Source organism: Lepidochelys olivacea (genome assembly GCF_965140295.1).
Source record: "Lepidochelys olivacea isolate rLepOli2 genome assembly, chromosome: 14".
NCBI classification, from domain to species: domain Eukaryota; kingdom Metazoa; phylum Chordata; order Testudines; family Cheloniidae; genus Lepidochelys; species Lepidochelys olivacea.
In genome coordinates this window covers 40,088,992-40,110,478 of record NC_140424.1, presented here as the reverse complement: position 1 = coordinate 40,110,478, position 21,487 = coordinate 40,088,992, and the positions used below count along the sequence as shown (strand labels likewise).

Genomic DNA, 21,487 nt, shown 5'->3' with positions numbered 1-21,487 from the left:
AGAATCGCAAAAGAGCTCCAGCATGGACCAAACGGGAGACACTGGATCTGATTGCTGGTGCAGGCAGAACGCCGATCAAAAAGACAAAATGCTAATATATATGCCAAAATTGCACAGGGCATGGTGGACAGAGGCTACCCCAGGGACACACAGCCGTGCCGCGTGGAAATTAAGGAGCTCAGGCAAGCCGACCAGAAACAAAGGAGGTAAACGGTCACTCCGGGTCAGAACCTCAGACATGCTGCTCCTAAGATCAGCTGCATGAAATTCTAGGGAGGGGCCCACTACCCCACTACTGTCCGTGGACACCTGCAAGGGGGGAGTCTCACGCAAGAGGGAGGAGGATTTTGTGGATGAGGAAGAGGAGGAGGAGAGTACACAGCAGGCAAGCGGAGAAATCATTCTCCCCAGCAGCCTAGAACTTTTCACCTCACTGGAGCCAATACCCCCCCAAGACGTGCTCCCGGACCATGAAGCCGGAGAAGGCACCCCTGAATAACCGCCTACCCTCCTCTCCAAGTTCCATATCCTCCTCACCCAGATGCCCAAGAACGCCAGGGGAAGGGGAGGCTCCAGGAACCCACCCACTCCACCCCAGAGGATTGCCCAAGCAACAGCAGTCTGGCATAAAATAAGTTTTGATTTGTCGTGTGGCCTTGTCCTTCCCTCCTTCCCCACCCCACCCGGGCTACCTTGTGAGGTATCTCCCTATTTTTTAAATCAATTAATAAAGAATACATGGTTTTGAAACGATAGTGACTTTATTTCCTTTGCAAGCTCTGATTGAAGAGGGGAGGGTGGTTGGCTTACAGGGAATTAGAGTCAACCAAGGGGGTGGGTTTGCATCAAGGAGAAACAAACAAACACAACTGTCACACCGTAGCCTGGCCAATCATGAAACTGGTTTTCAAAGCTTCTCTGATGTGCAGTACGCCCGGCTGTGCTCTTCTAATTGCCCTGGTGTCTGGCTCCACAAAATCGACTGGCAGGCGATCTGCCTCAACCTCCCACCCCGCCATAAATGTCTCCCCCTTATTCTCACAGATATTGTGGAGCACACAGCAAGCAGCAATAACAATTGGAATATTAGTTTCACTGAAGTCTAACCTAGTAAGCAAACAGCTCCAGCAAGCTTTTAAAGGTCCAAATGCACATTCTACCACCATTCTGCACTTGCTCAGCCTATAGTTGAACTGCTCCTTACTACTGTCCAGGCTGCCTGTGTACAGCTGCATGAGCCATGGGAGCAAAGGGTAGGCTGAGTCTCCAAGGATAACTATGGGCATTTCAACATCTCCAACAGTAATTTTCTGATCTGGGAAGTCCCTTCCTGCAGCTGTTCAAACAGCCCTGAGTTCCTGAAGATGCGAGCATCGTGCACCTTTCCCGGCCATCCCACGTTGATGTCGGTGAAACGTCCCTTGTGATCCACCATTGCTTGCAGCACCATTGAAAAGTATCCTTTGTGGTTTACGTACTGGCTGCCAAGGTGGTCCGGTGCCAAGATAGGGATATGGGTTCCGTCTATTGCCCTACCACAGTTAGGGAATCCCAGTGCATTAAAGCCATCCACAATGGTCTGCACATTTCCCAGAGTCACTACCCTTGATAGCAGAAGGTTAGTGATTGCATTGACTACTTGGACCACAGCAGGCCCTACAGTAGATTTGCCCACTCCAAATTGATTCCCGACTGACTGGTAGCTGTCAGGTGTTGCAAGCTTCCACAGGGCTATTGCCACTTGCTTCTCAACTGTGAGGGCTGCTCTCATCTTGGTATTCTTGCGCTTTAGGGCAGGGGAAAGCAAGTCAGAACATTCCATGAAAGTGGCCCTACGCGTGCAAAAGTTTCACAGCCACTAGGAATCATCCCATACCTGCAACACTATGCGGTCCCACCACTCTGTGCTTGTTTGCCGGGCCCAGAATCGGCGTTCCAGGGTATGAACGTGCCCTAATGCCACCATGATGTCCCAATTGCCACATCCCATGCTTTGAGGGAAGTCTGTGTCCATGTCCTCATCACTATCGTCATTGTCCTGGTGTCACCTCCTCTCCAGGTTCTGCACATACTGCAGGATAATGCGTGAGGTGTTTACAATACTCACAACTGCTGCGGTGATCTCAACGGGCTCCATGCTTACAATGCTATGGCGTCTGCGTGGGTTATCCGTGAAAAAAGGCGAAAAATGATTCTCTGCCGTTGCTTTTATGGAGGGAGGGAGGGGAGACTGATGACATGTACCCAAAACCACCCACAACAATGTTTTTGCCCCATCAGGCACTGGGAGCTTAACCCAGAATTCCAGTGGGTGGCGGAGACTGCGGGAACTGTGGGATAACTACCCACAGTGCACCGCTCTGACAGTCGATGCTAGCCACGGTACTGTGGATGCACTCCACCAATTTAATGCGCTTAGTGGGGACACACACAATCGACTGTATAAAATCGCTTCTGAAAAATCGACCTAATTTCGTAGTATAGACTTACCCTTAGATTCACCAGGCCAGCAACAAGACAGCTTCTACAATACCGTACTGCTACACAGAAGCCAAAACACAGATCCCTTAAAGCAACCCCGCCTTGGGCTCCCTCCCAGACAGCCCACTTCAACATGATGGGGACTGCTGAAAATCTTATTCATCACATTAAAAAGTTCCACCAATCCCAAAGGATCCTATACATTATCCACCAAGTTAAGGAATATTTCAGTTCTTACCCAAATACATGCTTACAGCCAATTCTTATTAACTCAACTAAGATTTATTAAAAGAAGAAAAGAGAGAGTGTGCTGGTGAAAAGATCATTATACACAGAGACATGCATAGAGTCCTTAGCTCAGTTTCATTGTACAGCTGATGCTTTAGAATTGCAAAGAATCCTTTACAGAATCGTTTCATCAAGTTCTAGTCCAATTTCAATGTCAGGGCAGTCCAGATAGGACTGGAGATCTCCATCTTCTGACTCACACTCCCCTCGGTATAAAGGTTCGGCAGATCAAAAAAGAAAGGATCATTTTTGCAGCGTCATGACAGCACACAGTCCTTGGCTGAACAATAGGCTTTTGAAGTAACCTTCTATTTCCTAAAGATCACTGGTAATTAATTACATGGATTATCATAAGGTGATTCTCCATAAAGCAGTTCATAGACAGTTTACGACAAACTTTCAGGAGACAAACAATGACATTATTACAAGCAAGTTTTATCTAAATGTTAATATTCCCTTTTGATCTCTGAATACAGCCCTAGACAGGAACCGTTTATTTCCATTGTTAACCACTAACAAGATATAGCTAAACAAAGACTACTTCAGGTACCATCTTCTTCCATGTCTTTAACAATACACGTTTACCTTTCGAAGCTCTAGTTTATCTAACGAGGACACACTTTTCGAACATGTCTCTAAAGGCTGTATCTTGGTCAATTACATGCAATTTCCTTAACACCTTCTGTCCCTGTGACAGAGAATTTTAGATCCTGTGTGGATTCTCTCATGTTTAATGCGGTGTGATCTCTGTGTGAAATTTCCTCACAGTCCAAGCACTTGTGGGGTCTCTCTCCTGTGTGGATTGACCCATGTCTAACAAGGTTTGACCTCCATATGAAACCTTTTCCACAGTCTGAGCACTTGTGGGGTCTCTCTCCTGTGTGGATTCTCTGATGTTTAAGAAGGTCTGAGCCCCATGTGAAACTTTTCCCACAGTCTAAACACTTATGGGGTCTCTCTCCTGTGTGGATTCTCTGATGATTAACAAGGACTGACCTCCGTGTGAAACTTTTCCCACAGTGTAAACACTTATGGGGTCTCTCTCCTGTGTGGGTTCTCTGATGTTTAACAAGGTCTGACCTCCATATGAAAGTTTTTCCACAGTCTAAACACTTATGGGGTCTCTCTCCAGTGTGGAATGCGTGATGTTTAAAAAGAGCTGACCGCCGACTAAAACTTTTCCCACAGTCCAAGCACTTGTGAGGTCTCTCTCCTGTGTGGATTCTCTGATGTTTAAGAAGGTCTGACCTCTGAATGAAACTTTTCCCACAGTTCAAGCACTTATGTGGTCTCTCCCCTGTGTGGGTTCTCTGATGAATAACAAGGACTGACCTCCGACTGAAACTTTTCCCACACTCCACACACTTATGGGGTCTCTCTCCTGTGTGGATTGCCTGATGATTAAAAAGGTCTGACCTCTGTTTGAAACTTTTCCCACAATCAAAGCACTTATGGGGTCTCTCTCCTGTGTGGCTTAACTGATGTCTAATTAGTTCTGACTTCCAAATGAAACATTTCCCGCAGTCGAGGCATTGAGAGGGTTTCTCTCTTCTGTGGCTTCTCCCATGGTTATTCAGGGCTGAGCGATTATTGAAGCTTTCCCCACAGTCCAAGCACTGAAGTGGTTTCTCTCCAGTATGGATTGTCTGATGTGATCTCAGAATGAATCTTTCCCCATAACCGAGGCATACATAGCGTATGTCTTCTTTGGAATTTGTCTGCTGGGTTGTGGGATCCTTGTCCCCTCCCCCACATTTAATAGATTCATGCACTTTCTTCCTTGGGTGGTTTCCCTGCATCTTCTCTGACCTGTGCCAATTTTCCCAGGCTTCTCTCTGTTTCCAACACTGGGAAATTTCAGCTCTTCCCACAAAGGTCCCCTGTGATTCCACTTCCCCAAGAACTTCCTGATGGTGATTCCCCTCCACGCTCTCACTCACTCGCTCAGCACCTGCTTGGAGAGAGAGACAATCCAGACGGGAGTCATTGTGCTGGGGAGAAAAAGAAATAACACCGAGGGAAAACCCAACACAAAGACTGAGCTATTCGATTCTGCCTCCACTTCCCACCCAAAAACTCACAGGGAAGGAGAGATGGGAAGGAAACTCCTGCAGCTAACAAGACGGGTGTAGAGCAGTGAGTAATGTCTGCTCACTACAGCCCTGCTCTGGAAGAGGTGAGGAAGAACTGAGGGCACTTACTGATACCACACTTTTGGGATTCTCAACTTTTTCCTTCATTCCCCAGATGGTTTCTTTGTCAGTTCTCACCTGTGTGGGCCTCTCTCAGGCTCTCTCTTTCCTGGCAGGCCTGGAGATCCGGGACCCACGGCTCTTCCCCTCGTTCCAGGCGGGCGATCAGGTCAGGTTTGGGAATGGGAAATCCTGCGCAGGGGGTGAAATCAGACCAGATCAGGGTGCATAGAGGATTGAGAGCGCATCTGTCACAAAGGACATTCTGTGAGCGGAACCTGTCCCTGTGCTCTGCTGGGGAACGTGGAACCCAAGAGGACGGGAACATGGTCGCTGAGCCCCCTTGGGAGAAGCAGACATCTCGGGAGGTGATGGGAATTTTTACACCCTCGCTAGGAGTTCCTAGGATCTGAACAGTCTAGGGGCCTTGGTGACACACACAGCTCTGGCATTAAACCCATGCCTCTTTGTAAGCCTTCCCAATGGCTGGAGCTATTCCCAAGAAGGCAGGTAAATAAGGATTGTGTATGTGAATGGGAATCAATACAGTCAGGACAATGAATGAATTCTGCCTCTTTGAAAGCTGGAGGGGTGGGGATGAGCTAGCATGTCCGTTAAGTTTTGACACCGTATCTCACTGGAGAGGGCATGGAGATGCAAGTCTCTCTCACATGGCAGCCGTGCATTATGGAACCCGTTCGCCTCTGATCTAAGGGACGATGGAAGAACCTGACCAGAGTCAGACATGCAGACTACACGGCCTCTAATAACCAAAGGGACGGGAATCCCTTACCCAGCGAGGTCACTGTCTCATAGTTCTCCTGCATGACATCCCTGTAGAGGGCTCTCTGAGCGGGGTCCAACAGAGCCCCCTGCCCCCGGGTGAAATACACAGCCACCTCCTCGAAGGTCACCGGCATCTGGAACAACAAGAGTCCCCCACTCAGCACCTGCTGCCCCAGCCACAATCCCACTAGTCACAGGAAAGGGGAGAAAACTCAAAGCTCTGGGAGGGCCAGAGTAGCAGAAACTGACTCCTATTGTTCAGAGCAGCCAGGAGGCTTCAGGGGGTTGGGAGAAGGTGAGAGCTCCTTGTCCGCCCCAGCACACGGAGCAGAGCAGGTTCTTCTCATTTCCCACATGCCTGCCAGCCACAGGCTGATACGGGAAGCAGAGATCTGAGCCGGAGGCAGGGACAGGAATCCCGACAGCTTCCCTTCGTATTTCACAGCAGGCTCTGGCCAGTGGGTTCAGGCTCCAGCACTGGGAGTCTGGAAAATGTTCCCAACCCTGCCCAGGGGGTTATATCCTGTTTGAGAAATGGGGGAATGTCCCCTCTCCCCTCCCTCACCACCCATGGGCCTACTCAGAAAATCAGCAGGTTTATCACACCCTGTCTCCTCCCTGCCTCTCCCTCCCCCCACCCAGCAACTCCCTGAAATCCCCTACCTGAGCTGGCTATGTGGACGTGATTCCTCAGCCTGTCGGGGTGATGGGGGAGGTTACAGAAGGGGCTGGAGTCCATGTCACCCCCTGATTTCCCCCAGGCTCTTTAGACCCTCCCAGTAACAGCATCCCTGAGCCAACCGCTAGAAAAAGAGCAGAATCAAAGGGGCACTTTGGCAGATTTCCCCCCATTGCAGTGTAAACCCCTCTCCCCCTTAGCCATAGCCGGAGCCCTCTGGTGGCAACACCTGAAGAATGAGCTGCCCTCGACTCCCACAGCAGCCCCCAGGGACAGGCAGGCGGAGGCTGATCCCATTGGCCCATCCGCACTCCCCCCTGCCAGAGCGAGCAGTGACTCCGGTCTGACTCCGGTGTGGGTGAAATCTAAAACCTGTCTGGAAATCAGACCAAGACCTAGGGAAGCCCTGAACACTCAAGAATCAGAGCCCCAAAGATCATGAGTTTGTCTCTTTTAAAAAAAAATCCAATGTAAACTGGGAGCAGTGTGTGCGGGAAGGGAGGGGGTTGCCTGTGGATATTTGCCTTGTAACTAGGCTCTGCCAGGGAAATGTAACTTGGAGAGACAGCATTGTCTGTTACCCCTGTTGTACATGGGGATGGTCATGTCGGTGAGTCTGTGACTGCGATGCTTACAAAGGTGTGAGGCACAGTCTGGCAGGTGTAATAAAAATATACTAAGCTCACTTCACGCATTGTCATGCTGTGTCTCAGCACAGGGCTGATCTTGCTCCAAAGCATCCAGAAGTAGGGTGGGGCAGTTATCAGACATGCTCTGTATTTGTTTCCAAAGCTGCATTGGATGTTTTCACTGGGCACATGCCACCTGGCCCGGCCGCTCCCTCTTTATTCACCTGAGAGCTGAGGCCATCAGAGCATGGACAGGAGACAGGTGTTTAGGGCAGTCACCATCTCCATGCTCTGGAACGGCTCTGAATGAAGCCAGGTAGGACTCTGGTGCAGCGTCTACCCCTCAGGGCACACTCTCACCAGGGCAAGAGACCAAAGGAGTCTTTATAGTTCATTCCCATGGGACAAGAGTGCCGCCATTTGGGCTACGTTCCTTACAAAGGGGATCACCGAGCAGCCAGGCCAACACTCTCCATGCTCACAGCAGAATCTGCCTGACACTGTCCTGCCTTCGCCCTCCTGCTCAGGAAGCATGTCCTGTCCTTTGCAGGAGGCAGCAGAGGAGCGAGATCACCTTACACATTTCCACCTCAACCCATCTACTGACATTCTGTTGGACCAAAGCTGTGAAATATCTTAATGGCGTTTCTACTCAAGGCAACAGTCAGGGAAGATGAGATGAGCGCCCCACTGTTTCGCTCCTTCTCTTTAGGCTTGAAACATCGCATGTGGGTTACACCTGGACTATCCAAAACTTAAAAATGTTCAAGAAGCGATCAAAGACCTGAAGATTTATAATGTTTGGGGGAAGGTCTCCTGCCCTGGTCTGTGGCTGTCCTGACTGCCACTGTCTAAATTAAGGTTTCAGAGTAACAGCCGTGTTAGTCTGTATTCGCAAAAAGAAAAGGAGGACTTGTGGCACCTTAGAGACTAACCAATTTATTTGAGCATGAGCTTTCGTGAGCTACAGCATCCGATGAAGTGAGCTGTAGCTCACGAAAGCTGATGCTCAAATAAATTGGTTAGTCTCTAAGGTGCCACAAGTCCTCCTTTTCTTTTTGTCTAAATTAAGGCCACTTGACTTCTGAACGAGAGCGTCCACACAGGGGTTTAAAGCCCTGGAATTCATGTGGATTAACGTCACACCTTTAACATCAGACCACGCAGACAAGATCTGAAGAAGTAAAGGGAAGGGAATGAGAGAAATTGGTGAGAGGGGCTGTGTGTGTGTGTGGGGGGGGGTCTCTGCTAATTCCTTTAGTTTTAAAAGATTTAATTTGTTTTCCGTGACACCCCCACAAATGGACGCAGACATTCAGAGGCAGCACCTGGCACAGGAGCAGAATTAGGAGACACACACTCAGTATCAGAGTTTTCAGCCCATGAACAATAACGGGTCATTTAACATCGGAGTCAGCAGCACAGTCTGTGTCTATAAGAAAGAGGGTGTTTTTCCCATGAGGTAACTCACCTGCATTAGCTAGCCCGCCGCAAAAACAGAGCAGAGGCAAAGTACCTTAATCTCACCAAAAGGTAAACAGGGTGAGGTCACCATGGTGTCCCCCGGCCTGATCAATGCCAAGGAGAAACTGTTAATATTTCCCGTGATGATTTGCCGTTAAAAATAGGAATACCCGGGCACCGTGACGACCCTCCGCACAAGGCTAATGAAGTTTAGGATGAAGCGCTCAGAGTAAGAAGAATATTTTTTTAAAGAACGAATGTGAAGGAGTGAAACTGCCCAGACTGGATTCCAAGGGGAGTCAAACTCAGAGGGACAGGGACAGGGACTAGGACACATGGATGAAGCGCTGGGCGGCTTGACACAGACACAGAAACTGAGACCCGGATTCTTTTAAACGCTCAAAGCAGGTGTGACCGTGAGATCTGGGGGAGGGGAGGGGGGTGTCTGTCAATAGTTCACTGGATCAAGTCCCCTCTAGCACCTCAGTAACATCTTATACAGGAGGGGAGAGGGGCCCTGTCCGGGCACTGCGATGAACTGGGAAATGGGAGCTAAAATCCTAGGAAAGGGGGAAGGAAAAGCCCCACTCCCCCCTATTTTTGCAACCACTGCAGCTGGCTCGACCTATCTGGGGGGAATTTTTATTCCCTCTGCTCACCTCATTCCTGGGTTTCCCCCTCCGCCCTGCCTGCCAGGGCCTGTGCCAGGGTTCCCCGCCCGCACACACCGGGGGCTGGCGGCGGCTTTCCCGGGCCCGGGGCAGGGAATCGCAGCCGGCTCCGCGGGGAGCAGCCCGGGGCCAAACCCGCCCCCTGCAGCCCGGGGGTGCCGGGGGGGGGCGGGTCTCTCTTACCTTCCCTCCGAGCGGGGCCCTCCGGGGCAGGGGCCGGGCCGGGAAGGGGCCCTGGCCGGGCTGGGGGCTCTGCCCTGGGAGAGGCTCCCGGGGAGCAGCGGGCAGGGCCCGGCTGGAGGTTCCCCTCTCCCGGCTGCAGCCCGGGCTCCGGGCTCCCAGCACCAGCCGCCGGGGCGCGGGGATCTCGCCGGGAGCCAGAGTCCCCGCAGCGGCTGCGAGTCACTTCCTGCGGCCGGGCCTGAGCCCCGCGATCCTCCCCCCAGAGCCGCCCCCCAGCCGCTCCTGGGTCCTAGCGATCAACGCACGACACTGCAGCATCCCTGTGCCCGGCTCCTGTTACACTCCCAGGCTCTAAGGTCAGAAGGGCCCGTCCTGAGCATCTAGCCCAGGGGTTCTCCCAAACAAAGTTTTGGTGGCCTCAGAGTGAGGCCAGCAACTCTCGCTGGTGGCCGCTCCGACACTTTTCCCTAAAATATTTAATGAACTTTAGGGGAAGCCAGTAAACATGCATGGAGGTAAGCTGGGAAATGGTCCCGTTACTGTGTGGAACTTTCCTAACTTAGACACCCCCTGGGTGGAATCGAACAGCAGAAGGATCTGAGTCCTCCCTCCCTTTTCCTTCACCCGGAGCCTGCCTCACCTTGAGGGCTCCCCTTCCACTCTCCTGTGTAGCAAAGTCCTTGTAACCCCAACAAGGCTGGGCCCTGGCTTCCTGAGGGGCTTGGCCCCCAACCTTGGTGTGACCACTCAGGACACGGGCTGGAGCATCCCCACTCCAGGGTATTTTCTCCGCTCTGGATGCTTCCCTGACCTCCTCCCTGACCATTGTCTATACTCCAGAACAAATGCAATTTACTAAACAGCAGCTAATAAAAAAAAAATCACTAAACAATGAGAAAGGAGAAAGGAAATACTTAGCCCCACTCTGTTGGCACGGGGGCAGTTCACAGTCCGTCCCTCCCACGTCCCAGGCCTCCTGCCCAGGCCCTGGCTGTGCTGCAGGGATGCCGCGGGTCAGACACGTGCTCTGGCGGTGGCCACACGCCCTCAGCCGCTAGGTGACAGGACCTTTCTTCCCAGTGTCCCCAGAAAGGTGCAAATCCAGAGGACAAACAAAAAGCATCCAAATTTGGTAATCTCTGTAACTGATTGGGGGTAGGGGGGTAGGGGGTTGGACTCGTGATCTTTGAGCACTTCTGGCTGCTGACCTAGTTCTGTCCCTGCCCTCCCCCTGGGTTCCACAGGACGGAGGCCTTGATCTGGAACACCGCCGGGGGGCAGGGGAAATGCCAGTATGATGGGGATGACTTCATCAGCTTCCACGTCCAGCCTCGGGCCTCTTACCCCTGTCTGTGTCCCAACTCCAACCCTCCCAGAGCCATGGCCCTGCTCCCGGCCCCCCGTCAAAGGGGTGGGGGGCACAGACAGGGACAAGGGGGGCACCACACCCCTACTCTAAAATCGTTCCACTGGGCCCAGAGCAATTCCAGCTGTTCTGTGTGTGCTCTGCCGGGCTAAACCCATCATGGCGGCAGCCGGGATGCTGGGCAGATGCCCATGTTGTGAACTCCTTAACGTGTTACCAGTAGAATTGTAATAGTTGAAAGGGTTACTTTTTACATGCTATTTTCATCCCTAATCTGGATACCTGCCTTGTAACTTCTGAGCCCTTAGGTGGAAGCCTCCACAAACCCCCAAAGCTTCCTTAACTATTTGCAGTAAAAGAATTCTCCTTTGGCTGCTGGGTGGGGCAGCCCCTACCCCTCTCTTGCCCCGTGGGGTGGGAGAGCTGCTTTTGTATTCCGCCCTCTCCTTCTCCCTGACCCCCACCCTCTTTCCCTCCCTTCCCCAGCCAGTCTGCTCTTGCTCTCAAAGCCTCCCCTCCCCATGTCCCCCCTTTCCTTCTCAGTGACCCCCCCACTGATAGTTTCCCTCTATTGAAGTCCTGTTTCCATCTGGCCCCTAAGTCTTCCCTGATTCCCCTGCATCACCCCATCCCCACTTCAGCCATTCCCTGCCTCCTGCATCTGCCCCAGACCCATCCCTCATCCCCCTAAATCCCACCTTATCTACACCCTCTTCAGCCCTCTTTCAGCTCCCCCTTTCCCCCCCCAGATGTGGCTGTCCCAGCCCCCAGTGCAGCATGGGCTGACCTCCCTCTGCTCTGCACACAGTGGCAGATGGGAAACCTCCCTGTAGGAATATGCTACCTGCACCAGTTGCTGATGTGTGAATGGTTCTTAAGCAACTGCTATTGTGTAAAAACTGCTCTCTGAGGGAGCAAATGAGGACAGAGAGCAGTTTGTCCCCTGCACTCTTCTCTTGTCCCCTGCACTCATGGCAGGACTAAGTATTACCTGGACAATTCCTGGCAGGTGTTTGTCAGGTGCATGACCCCCCGACCAGTCAACTTTTACCCCCTGCTCAGACCCTGGCTGCCCCCCTCCTCCCATTTGTCCCCTTTGCCCCTTTTTAACCCCTGTAAAAAGCACTCAGCACAATCCTATGCTTAGTAAGGGCAGGGTGAAGGACAGTGGTTTCGGCAGATGTTACTGAGCATGCTCAGTTCACCATAAGGAGCACATTCCTGCAGGGAGCAGTTTTCTGTACTGCACCTGCGGGAGAGTTAATTAATCCACCCCAATGGGCGACAGCAGCTACGTCTGTGAGAGAAGCTCCAAAAATAAATAAATGCCAATTGACTCTCCTTCGGCAGGAGGCAGGCAAATGGGAAATGCCAGCCAGAGCGGATTTCCCTGGCACATAAGATTTCCAGCTCTCCCGGACCAGACGCCATTGCCACAAACGGCATCCGGTCCAGGAGAGTTGGGAACCCTACTGGCAGATGAACAATTTTCCCCACACACTCTAGAAGAGTCTGAAAAGCTGAAGAATGATCAGCTCTGGTCTGAGCATGGACAGCAGGTATAAAACAGGCCAGGGGAAGGGATATTAAGCAACGGTGGTTGAAGCATGAAGGGACAGAGGAATCTTTAGCGCATCTGGCATGTAAGTATCTTGCGACTCCCGGCTGCAACAGTGTCATCAGATTGCCTCGTCTCACTTGCAGCATTACCTCCTGCAAATGGAAACAAACTTGTTTGTCGAAGCCAGGGATGAGCAAACTTTTGGGCCCCAAGGACGACATCGGGGCTGTGAAACTGTATGGAGGGCCAGGTAGGGAAGGTTGTGCCTCCCCAAACAGCCTGGCCCCCACCCCCTATCCACTCCCTCCTACTTCCCGACCCCTGACTGCCCCCCTCAGAATCTCCAACCCATTCAACCCCCCCGGCCCCTTGTCCCCTGACTGCCCTTACCCCTATCTACACCCCTGCCCCTTGACAGGCTCCCCAGGACTCCCACACCTATCCAAACACTCCCTGTCCCCTGACTGCCCTGATGCATATCCACCCGCACCTAACCACCGCCCAGACCCCACCCCCTATCCCTCCCCTGCTCCCCCTCCCCTGACTGCCCCATCCAACCACTTCCTGCTCCCTGTCCCCTGACGGCCCCCTGGGATCCCCTGCCCCTTATCCAACCCCTCCCTGGCTCCATAGCCGGGAGCTCAGGGGCTAGGCAATTGCCAAGGGGCTGAGTTTACAAGCAGCAAAGGGAGCAGGAGGGGGCGGGGTGTGTGTGGAACATCTGGAGGCTCTGAAACAGTTCTGTGAAGAGGATCAAACCCCCAACTGTGCGATCTGCAGAGAGTCCCGGGCTCATTGCGCTCACACGGTGGTTCCCATACAGGAGACTACCCAGGAGTACAAGGTAGGGAATTGCTGTCAGAATTAATGGGTTAACTTTTGGGTTTTAATTACAGGCTAATTTCACTGAAAGTTCCCTCTCATAGATGTAACTGCAGCATTCAGCTCTGCAAAGCCTTCACTGTTTGGGAGATGTCATGACAAAATAAATGATCTGGCAGTGTGGCAACAAAGGCAAAAAATGGAGTCTTCAAAGATATCTGATGAGGGAAAATTATTGGAGATGCTGAATGCTTTTCAAACCCAGCTTCCACTGGTGAAATAAGGGAACATTTTACTGAGTGGAAGCTGTTAACACCAGTGATGTTTAAATCACATGAGCTGAGACCCAATCTGTGAGAGTGCTACCTTCACATTGCAGGAGAGGAAGGTACAAGTTGGTTTGTTTAATAGAATTTATTATTACTTCTATTTCCATCACAAGAGCCCTTACAGACCACATATGAGATCTGAGCCCTGCACAAAACCCAGCCAGGGGCAATCCCTGCCCTGAGCAGGTTACAGCCTAACTAGGGTGGGAGGGAAACTGAGGCACAGAGAAGAGCAATTACTGGCCCAGGATCACCAGCACAGACGGGACTCGAACCCAAAACTCCCCAGTCCCACTCCACTGTGCTAAGCATTACACCCTGCTGCCACCTCAACATCAACCTCCCATGAAGAAGTGTGTCTATCGGGAGGGAAAGACAACTTGATAAAGGCCCCAGGCTCAGCAGGGAGAGGAGGTTTCCCACTGGGATTCTGAACTCCTGTGCTGTTCCATGAGGGGTTAAACTCTGACTCCCGTCTGCATGAGAGGAGATCACTGGGCTAAACACTGTGTGGGACCCCGAGCACCTTGAGTCCACCCATAACAGGACTCCAGACAGCGCAGATCCATGCCAAGTCCCACTGGGATTACACTGGAGTGTAGCCAACCTAACCCCAGGCTGGAGCTGACGGGTGCCAGTCTGACCTATTCTGTGGTGTACGTGGGCAAGGCCCAGCCAGAGTGGTTCCGTGAGTCCCACCAGGCAGCCTTTTGAAATCTCCCAGCTAGAGAACTGCAGGGCAGGTGCTCCAGAGCCAAGTAGCCTCCATAGCTGCAGGAGACCAGCCCCTCTGAGAACCAGGCCCAGGTGCCTAAAGGTCAGCACCCAAAATCTAGACCCTAAATTAAAGGCCAATTGTTACAAGTGGATCCAGCCCATCACTGGGCTCTGGTCCCGTACGGCAGCTAGTCTGGGCCAAATGGGCTGTAGGGAAGGAGAAAGCCCCTCCCCCATAGTGAGGGATCCCTCCAGCACAGGACCCCCTGGTGCCTCCTCCCCAGCAGCTGCAGGCACAAGGTGGGCTCCTGAGAGGGCTGGGAATGGGGTGAGGGTGGTGGCGGTGGGTGGAAGAGGGAGGGGAGTGGAGCAGGGACAGGGGGACGTGGACAGTGTAAAGCTGGGCCTCGCACTCTCTGCTCCCTTGCCAAGACACACGGAGGCCATTGTAACAGGGAGGTAGCTCTGGCTGGGATCAGAACTTCCTCAACCTGGGCCAAGGTCTGCACCGGACCCTGCAGCCACTGAACAGAGTCACAGATGGCAGGAGCGGATGGCGTGTGTGGGGAACACCAGGAGTTTCCGAAACTTCTGTGAAGAGCATCAAACTTTGATCTGTGTGGTTTGCCATCTGTCCCGGGCTCACAGAGCTCACTCGGTGGTTCCCATAGAGGAGGCTGCCCAGGAGTACAAGGTAGGGAATTGCTGTCCAGTTTAATGGGTAACAACTTTGGATTTTAATTACAGGCTAATTTCACTGGAAGTTACCTGGCACAGGCATGAGGCATCATTTAGCTCTGTAAACCCTTCATGGTATGGGAAATGCTGTAACAAAATAAATGATTTGACAGAGTCGCAACAGAGGCAGGTCTTTAACAATACCTGATGTGGGAAAATGTCCTCTGAGATTCTGATGGGGATTCCTGAAAATCTTCATCATATAAAGAATTCTACCAAACCCAAAGGATGAGACATGTTACCCACCAAGTTAATGAATACTTCAGTTCTTACCCAAATACATGCTTACAGCCCATTCTTGTTAACTAAACTAGGATTTATTAAAAAAAGAAAAGGCTAAAAGATCATTAGACGTACAAACGCGAATAGAGTCCTTAGGTCAGTTTCACCATAGAGATGGTGCTTTAGAATTGAGAAAAGTGTTTTTCAGAATCATTTCATAAGGTTCTAGTCCAATATCCAAATGTTCAATATCAGGGCAGTCCAGATGGGGACTGGAGATCTCAGTCTTACGACTCGAACTCCCCCTGAAGAAAGCTTAAGAAGATCTGAGATAAAAGGATCAGGTCCCAAGAATTTATATAGATGTTTTTGCAGCCTCTCGACAGCAGGCAGTCCTTGGGTGAATAATAGGTTCTGGAAGTAACCTCCTATTTCCCAAACATCACAGGTAATAAAACTACATGGATTAACAAAAGGTAATTATATATAAAGCAGTTCATAGACAGTTTACTACAAACTTTAAAGAGAAAGATATATACACAATGACATTATTACACCCAAGTTTCATCTGAAAGTTTATATTTCCTTTTAACTTCTGAATTAACAAAATACAGTCCTAGACAGGAACCCTTTGGTTACACCGTTAATCTGTAACAAGATATAGCTAAACATAGACTACTACAATTACTATCTTCTACTATTACTAAGGCTAATGTAGTGCCAATCTTTAAAAAAGGGAAGAAGGAGGATCCTGGGAACTACAGGCCGGTCAGCCTCACCTCAGTCCCTGGAAAAATCATGGAGCAGGTCCTCAAGGAATCAATTCTGAAGCACTTAGACGAGAGGAAAGTGATCAGGAACAGTCAGCATGGATTCACCAAGGGAAAGTCATGCCTGACTAATCTAATTGCCTTCTATGATGAGATAACTGGTTCTGTGGATGAAGGGAAAGCAGTGGACGTGTTATTCCTTGACTTTAGCAAAGCTTTTGACACGGTCTCCCACAGTATTCTTGTCAGCAAGTTAAAGAAGTATGGGCTGGATGGATGCACTACAAGGTGGGTAGAAAGTTGGCTAGATTGCCGGGCTCAACGGGTAGTGATCAATGGCTCCATGTCTAGTTGGCAGCCGGTATCTAGCAGAGTGCCCCAAGGGTCGGTCCTGGGGCCAGTTTTGTTCAATATCTTCATTAATGATCTGGAGGATGGTGTGGATTGCACCCTCAGCAAGTTTGTGGATGACACTAAACTGGGAGGAGTGGTAGATACGCTAGAGGGTAGGGATAGGATACAGAGAGACCTAGACAAATTGGAGGATTGGGCCAAAAGAAATCTGATGAGGTTCAACAAGGACAAGTGCAGAGTCCTGCACTTAGGACGGAAGAATCCAATGCACCGCGACAGACTAGGGACCGAATGGCTAGGCAGCAGTTCTGCAGAAAAGGACCTAGGGGTGACAGTGGATGAGAAGCTGGATATGAGTCAACAGTGCGCCCTTGTTGCCAAGAAGGCCAATGGCATTTTGGGATGTATATGTAGGGGCATTGCCAGCAGATCGAGGGACGTGATCGTTCCCCTCTATTCAACACTGGTGAGGCCTCATCTGGAGTACTGTGTCCAGTTTTGGGCCCCACACTACAAGAAGGATGTGGAGAAATTGGAAAGAGTCCAGCGAAGGGCAACAAAAATGATTAGGGGTCTGGAACACATGACTTATGAGGAGAGGCTGAGGGAACTGGGATTGTTTAGTCTACGGAAGAGAAGAATGAGGGGGGATTTGATAGCTGCTTTTAACTACTTGAAAGGCGGATCCAGAGAGGATGGATCTAGACTATTCTCAGTGATAGCAGATGACAGGACAAGGAGTAATGGTCTCAAGTTGCAGTGGGGGAGATTTAGGTTGGATATTAGGAAAAACTTTTTCACTAGGAGGGTGGTGAAACACTGGAATGCATTACCTAGGGAGGTGGTGGAATCCCCTTCCTTAGAAGTTTTTAAGGTCAGGCTTGACAAAGCCCTGGCTGGGATGATTTAGTTGGGATTGGTCCTGCTCTGGGCAGGGGGTTGGACTAGATGGCCTCCAGAGGTCCCTTCCAACTCTGTTATTCTATGATTCTAGGGCAGTCAAACAATTAAAAAAAGTTAATTGTGATTAATCATGCTGTTAAAAATAATAGAATGCCATTTATTTAAATATTTTGAATGTTTTATACATTTTCAAATATATAGATTTCAGTTGCAACACAGAATACATTCCACGCATCCAATGAAGTGGGTTCTAGCCCACGAAAGTTTATGCCCAAATAAATTTGTTAGTCTCTAAGGTGCCACAAGGACTCCTCCTTGTTTTTACAGAATACGACGTATACAGCGAGCACTTTATATTTTTTTATTATAAATTATTGTAAAAAACAAAAGAAACAGTATTTTTCAATTCACCAACTGCTAGTACCGTATGCAATCTCTTTATCATGAAAGTTGAACTTACAAATGTAGAATTATGTACAAAAAATACCTGCATTCAAAAATAAAACAATGTAAAACTTTGGAGCCTACAACTCCACTCAGTCCTACTTCTTGTACAGCCAGTCACTGAGAAAAACAAGTTTGGTTACAATGTGCAGGAGATCATGCTGCCCGCTTCTTGTTTACAAGGTCACCTGAAAGTGAGAACAGGCATTCTCATGGCACTGTTGCAGCCGGCGTTGCAAGATATTTACGTGCCAGATGCTCTAAAGGGTCCTAGGTCCCTTCCCGCTGGAACCACCATTCCAGAGGACATGCCTCCATGCTAATGACGGGTTCTAATTGATAACGATCCGAAGCAGACCAGACCGACACGTGCTCATTTTCTTCAACTGAGTCAGATGCCACCAGCAGAAGATTGATTTTCTATTTTGGTGGTTCGGGTTCTGTAGTTTCCCAATCAGTGTCTTCCTCTTTTAAGACTTCTGGAAGCATGCTCCACACCTCGTCCCTCTCAGATTTTGGAAGACACTTCAGATTCTTAAACCTTGGGCCGAGTGCTGTAGCTATCTTTCGAAATCTCAGATAGTTACTTTCTTTGCGTTTTGTCAAATCTGCAGTGAAAGTATCCCCCCATGTGCTAGGTCATTCTCCGGGACTTCGATATGATGACATATTTGGCAGAACGTGTGTAAAACAGGACAGGGGACATACAAGTCTCCTTCAAGGAGTGTGGCGGTTCAATGATCAGACAGAACACAGCTTTATGCAAGCAAACAGGCTGGTCAGCGGAGATGGGCTGTTCTGCCCCCCCGCCTTCCACCTTCTCCTTTTATTATATTTCTCCCCCTAAGCATTACACACTGCTACCCAAAGGAATGTATGACGTTGATTAATATACTTAGTTACCATCCTTTATCTACTACAATCCTGGTTCTCAGGCCTTGAGCCCAGGCTAAGAAAGCCTCCCACAGTTGCTGTCCAAACAATCAAGTTCTCATGGTTCATATCTAGCCCTTGTCCTTGGATAGAGCAATGTGTGCATTGCTTCTACAAAACAGTCAGGGTGTGCCCTGCTTGCTTCCAGGTGGAATAGCTAAACATGAACTCTACATCCCCCCGTTTTTATTTAATGATATTTGGCCATCTCATGGTAGCCAACAATTTGTTTTGTCATGCTATTTAACTCCCAGACAGACAAGGACATAACCTGGGGAGCTTTCCAGGGCAAAATTTTAGAAAGTCTTAACAAGGAAGGAATACATTGTACACAGCAGCAGCAAAAAAATAAGCCCAATGATTACAAACACAGAATAACCAAAAAGCTCAACATCTGCAATATAATCATCTAAAAGGGGTACACTTCTTTTACTACAATTGTGACCAGCAAAAGGCAATATAAGTGTCATTCTACTAAGACAGCAAAGGGTGCCATCACTTAAATTTGCAGGAATATAATTAAAGATGCGTGAACCGCAAATAAAAAACCATCCTGATGGTAGGATGATATGGCCATAATTATATGAAACATTAACAGCATGGGAACCATTTAAAAGGGGTTGAGAAATTTTTCGACAGCCCAAGGGCACCTTTGTACTAGTGCAGTTAACTACACGCGCACAGGTGACATTGTGAGCCCCGGCCGGGTACGGTGTGTGGAGGGGTATAGCCATGCGAGGCAGAGTATAGTTGGCCGGGCCCCAATTAGCCATGCTAGAGTACTGGGAGGAAAGATTCGCATAAGCAGAGAACAGTGTCTTATTCTCCATCTCCTCAGGGTGATGACATACTGGAATAAGGCATGTACCTAACAAATCTCCAGCTGCTACAGAATTAGTAACATTTGCTATTGAAGCCAATCTTTCCCATATGTTATATGTCATTCGGGCTCGTAACAGGGGAAGCGCTTCCGAGCCAACCCCTACAGGAAATAGCAGGCACAAAAGGCACACAATCATCACAGAATTAGCAGTGATTTGGGCGAGAATTGCCACAAACAAAGTCTCAGAAGTCTCTGGCTGTTGGTTTGCTGCCAGTCTTCGTTGAGCCGTGGCGACCAATGCTTTTACTGCTCCCCATGTCACGGGCCGGTTTGGGACACTACGCCTCCTCCGTCTCCGTCCAACTGTTGTCGACTCGGGGGGCAACGCGGTCTCCTCCAAAGTCAGCTGAAACTCTGGTATGGGATTCGACAGCCCCTGGTGCCATGCCATGTTGTTTAAGTGCCGGTCGCACACACCGAGCTGGAACCCACAACGGTCCTGCAGGGAGAGACACAGCAGCATATCCCCGACCCCAAGTGATTAGAGGTGCTGGGCCCAGCCACTGTGGATCAGGCAGCTGACGGTAAAAGACACGCGGTCTTTCCAGTACCTCAGATTTGTGAAAATGCCAATCCGCAGGGGTCTGCTGATCTGCATTCAGTGTTAAATTATTTAAAGTAAACAAGAGGATATGCATTTGTTGTTGAATGTCTCCTAAGGTTCGGAGACGCAGCTCCCCTTGTTTTAATTATTTATCTAGCAAGGTTTTTAGTGTGCGATTTGCACGTTCAACAATGGCTTGGCCCGTGGAATTATAAGGGATTCCGTGTTTAAGACGGACGTCCCAGCGGGCACAAAAGGTGGAGAGGGCTGCAGAGCAGTAGGCTGGGGCATTATCTGTTTTAATTTGGCGACCCATAACAGAAAAGCAGGCCAGCAAATGGTGAATAACTTTGTTAGTGGCTTCCCCACATTGTGGGGTTGCCCAAAGGAAGCCTGAATAAGTATCAACGAAAACATGTAAAAACGAATAGGGGCAAAATTGTGGCACATGAGTAACATCCATCTGCCACAGCTGATTTGCTGCGGTACCTCGGGGGTTAACGGCATAAGAAAAAGTAGGAGCAGCAGCAGCACAGTGGGGGCAGGAACGGACAATGGAACCTGCATGAATGATCAGCAGGAATGTGAAACTGCCGGGCCAAAACAGAGGCAGACTGATGAAAAAAGGCATGGCTTTCAATGGGGTCAGAAAAAAGGGAATTTACCTGACCACGCAACGCGCGATCGGCGCGTGCATTGCCCTCAGTGAGTGGCCCAGGCAGAGGGGTATGACTGCGAATATGAGCAACAAAGTAAGGGAAATGACAAGTGGCAAAAAGGTGCTGCAAAAACAAAAACAGGCGAAGGAGGTCTGCATCAACCTGAGGGGTAATGAGGGCAAGGGGTAAATGATCAATTACCTGATAAACATAATGGGTATCCACAATTAAATTAAAGGGACAATCAGCAAAAAATTGAAAGGCCAAAATAACAGCAGCTAATTCTGAGGGCAAAGGGGGATGGTGAAAAAACAATCTTTTAAATCTAACACACAAAATTGATTGGTTTGAGGAATTAAATTTGGATTTGGTAAGCCAAATTGCAAGGGGCCCATAGGTTGGATGCGTTTATTTATTTCCCTTAAATTATATAACAGCCGCCAAGCACCCGATTTTTTTTTTTTAATAACAAACATCGGGGTGTTCCAGGGACTGGTGGAGCTCTTTAATCGCTGTGCTTGCAAATGCTGCTGCACAAGCGAATGAAGTGCTTTTAGCTTTTTTAGAGGGAGGGGCCACTGGTCAATTTATATGGGCTCTAAGGATTGCCATACCAAGGGTAAGGCGGAGGGCACGGTGGGTGAGGGAGGGTTTTGGGCCATCAGATATTAATATCGAGGGTGGTGTCTAACTTTGTAAGTAAATCACGGCCCCAAATATTGAGGTGGACAGGGAGCACAAAAGGGCGGATAGTAGCAAGGGTACGGCCTTCCGGTTTAGAGACCATGACCCAAGACAAACTTTGGCGCCCGGGTTTACTACCCCCGATCCCCCACAATTCTCTAGAAGGAACCGTAGGCCAACTAACC

At 49.8% G+C, this 21,487-nt stretch overlaps 1 protein-coding gene, 1 long non-coding RNA gene and 1 pseudogene across 5 annotated transcripts in view; 1 reads left to right on the top strand and 2 right to left on the bottom strand.

Annotated features, from left to right (window-relative positions):
• LOC311530891 (zinc finger protein RFP-like) overlaps window positions 1-21,487 on the top strand; it is a 181,845-nt pseudogene that overhangs the window by 78,944 nt on the left and 81,414 nt on the right. The window lies entirely within an intron of this gene.
• Window positions 749-9,617, bottom strand: LOC311530859 (uncharacterized protein). 3 transcript variants are annotated; one of them, XM_084647830.1, is made up of 5 exons: window positions 9,374-9,617; window positions 6,411-6,550; window positions 5,755-5,881; window positions 5,040-5,153; window positions 749-4,723 (listed from the first exon to the last, which is right to left on the bottom strand). In XM_084647830.1, the coding sequence occupies exons 3-5, from the start codon at window positions 5,879-5,881 to the stop codon at window positions 3,423-3,425; spliced, it is 1,542 nt and encodes a 513-aa protein (XP_084503956.1). In that variant the 5' UTR covers window positions 6,411-6,550; window positions 9,374-9,617; the 3' UTR covers window positions 749-3,422. The 3 variants fall into 3 exon arrangements, with proteins under 3 accessions (XP_084503956.1, XP_084503958.1, XP_084503957.1); XM_084647832.1 differs by having other exon boundaries at window positions 749-4,720; XM_084647831.1 differs by lacking the exon at window positions 6,411-6,550.
• Window positions 18,357-21,473, bottom strand: LOC311530938. The gene is made up of 2 exons (XR_014714124.1): window positions 20,625-21,473; window positions 18,357-19,854 (listed from the first exon to the last, which is right to left on the bottom strand). It is a non-coding gene; the product is annotated as an uncharacterized lncRNA (long non-coding RNA).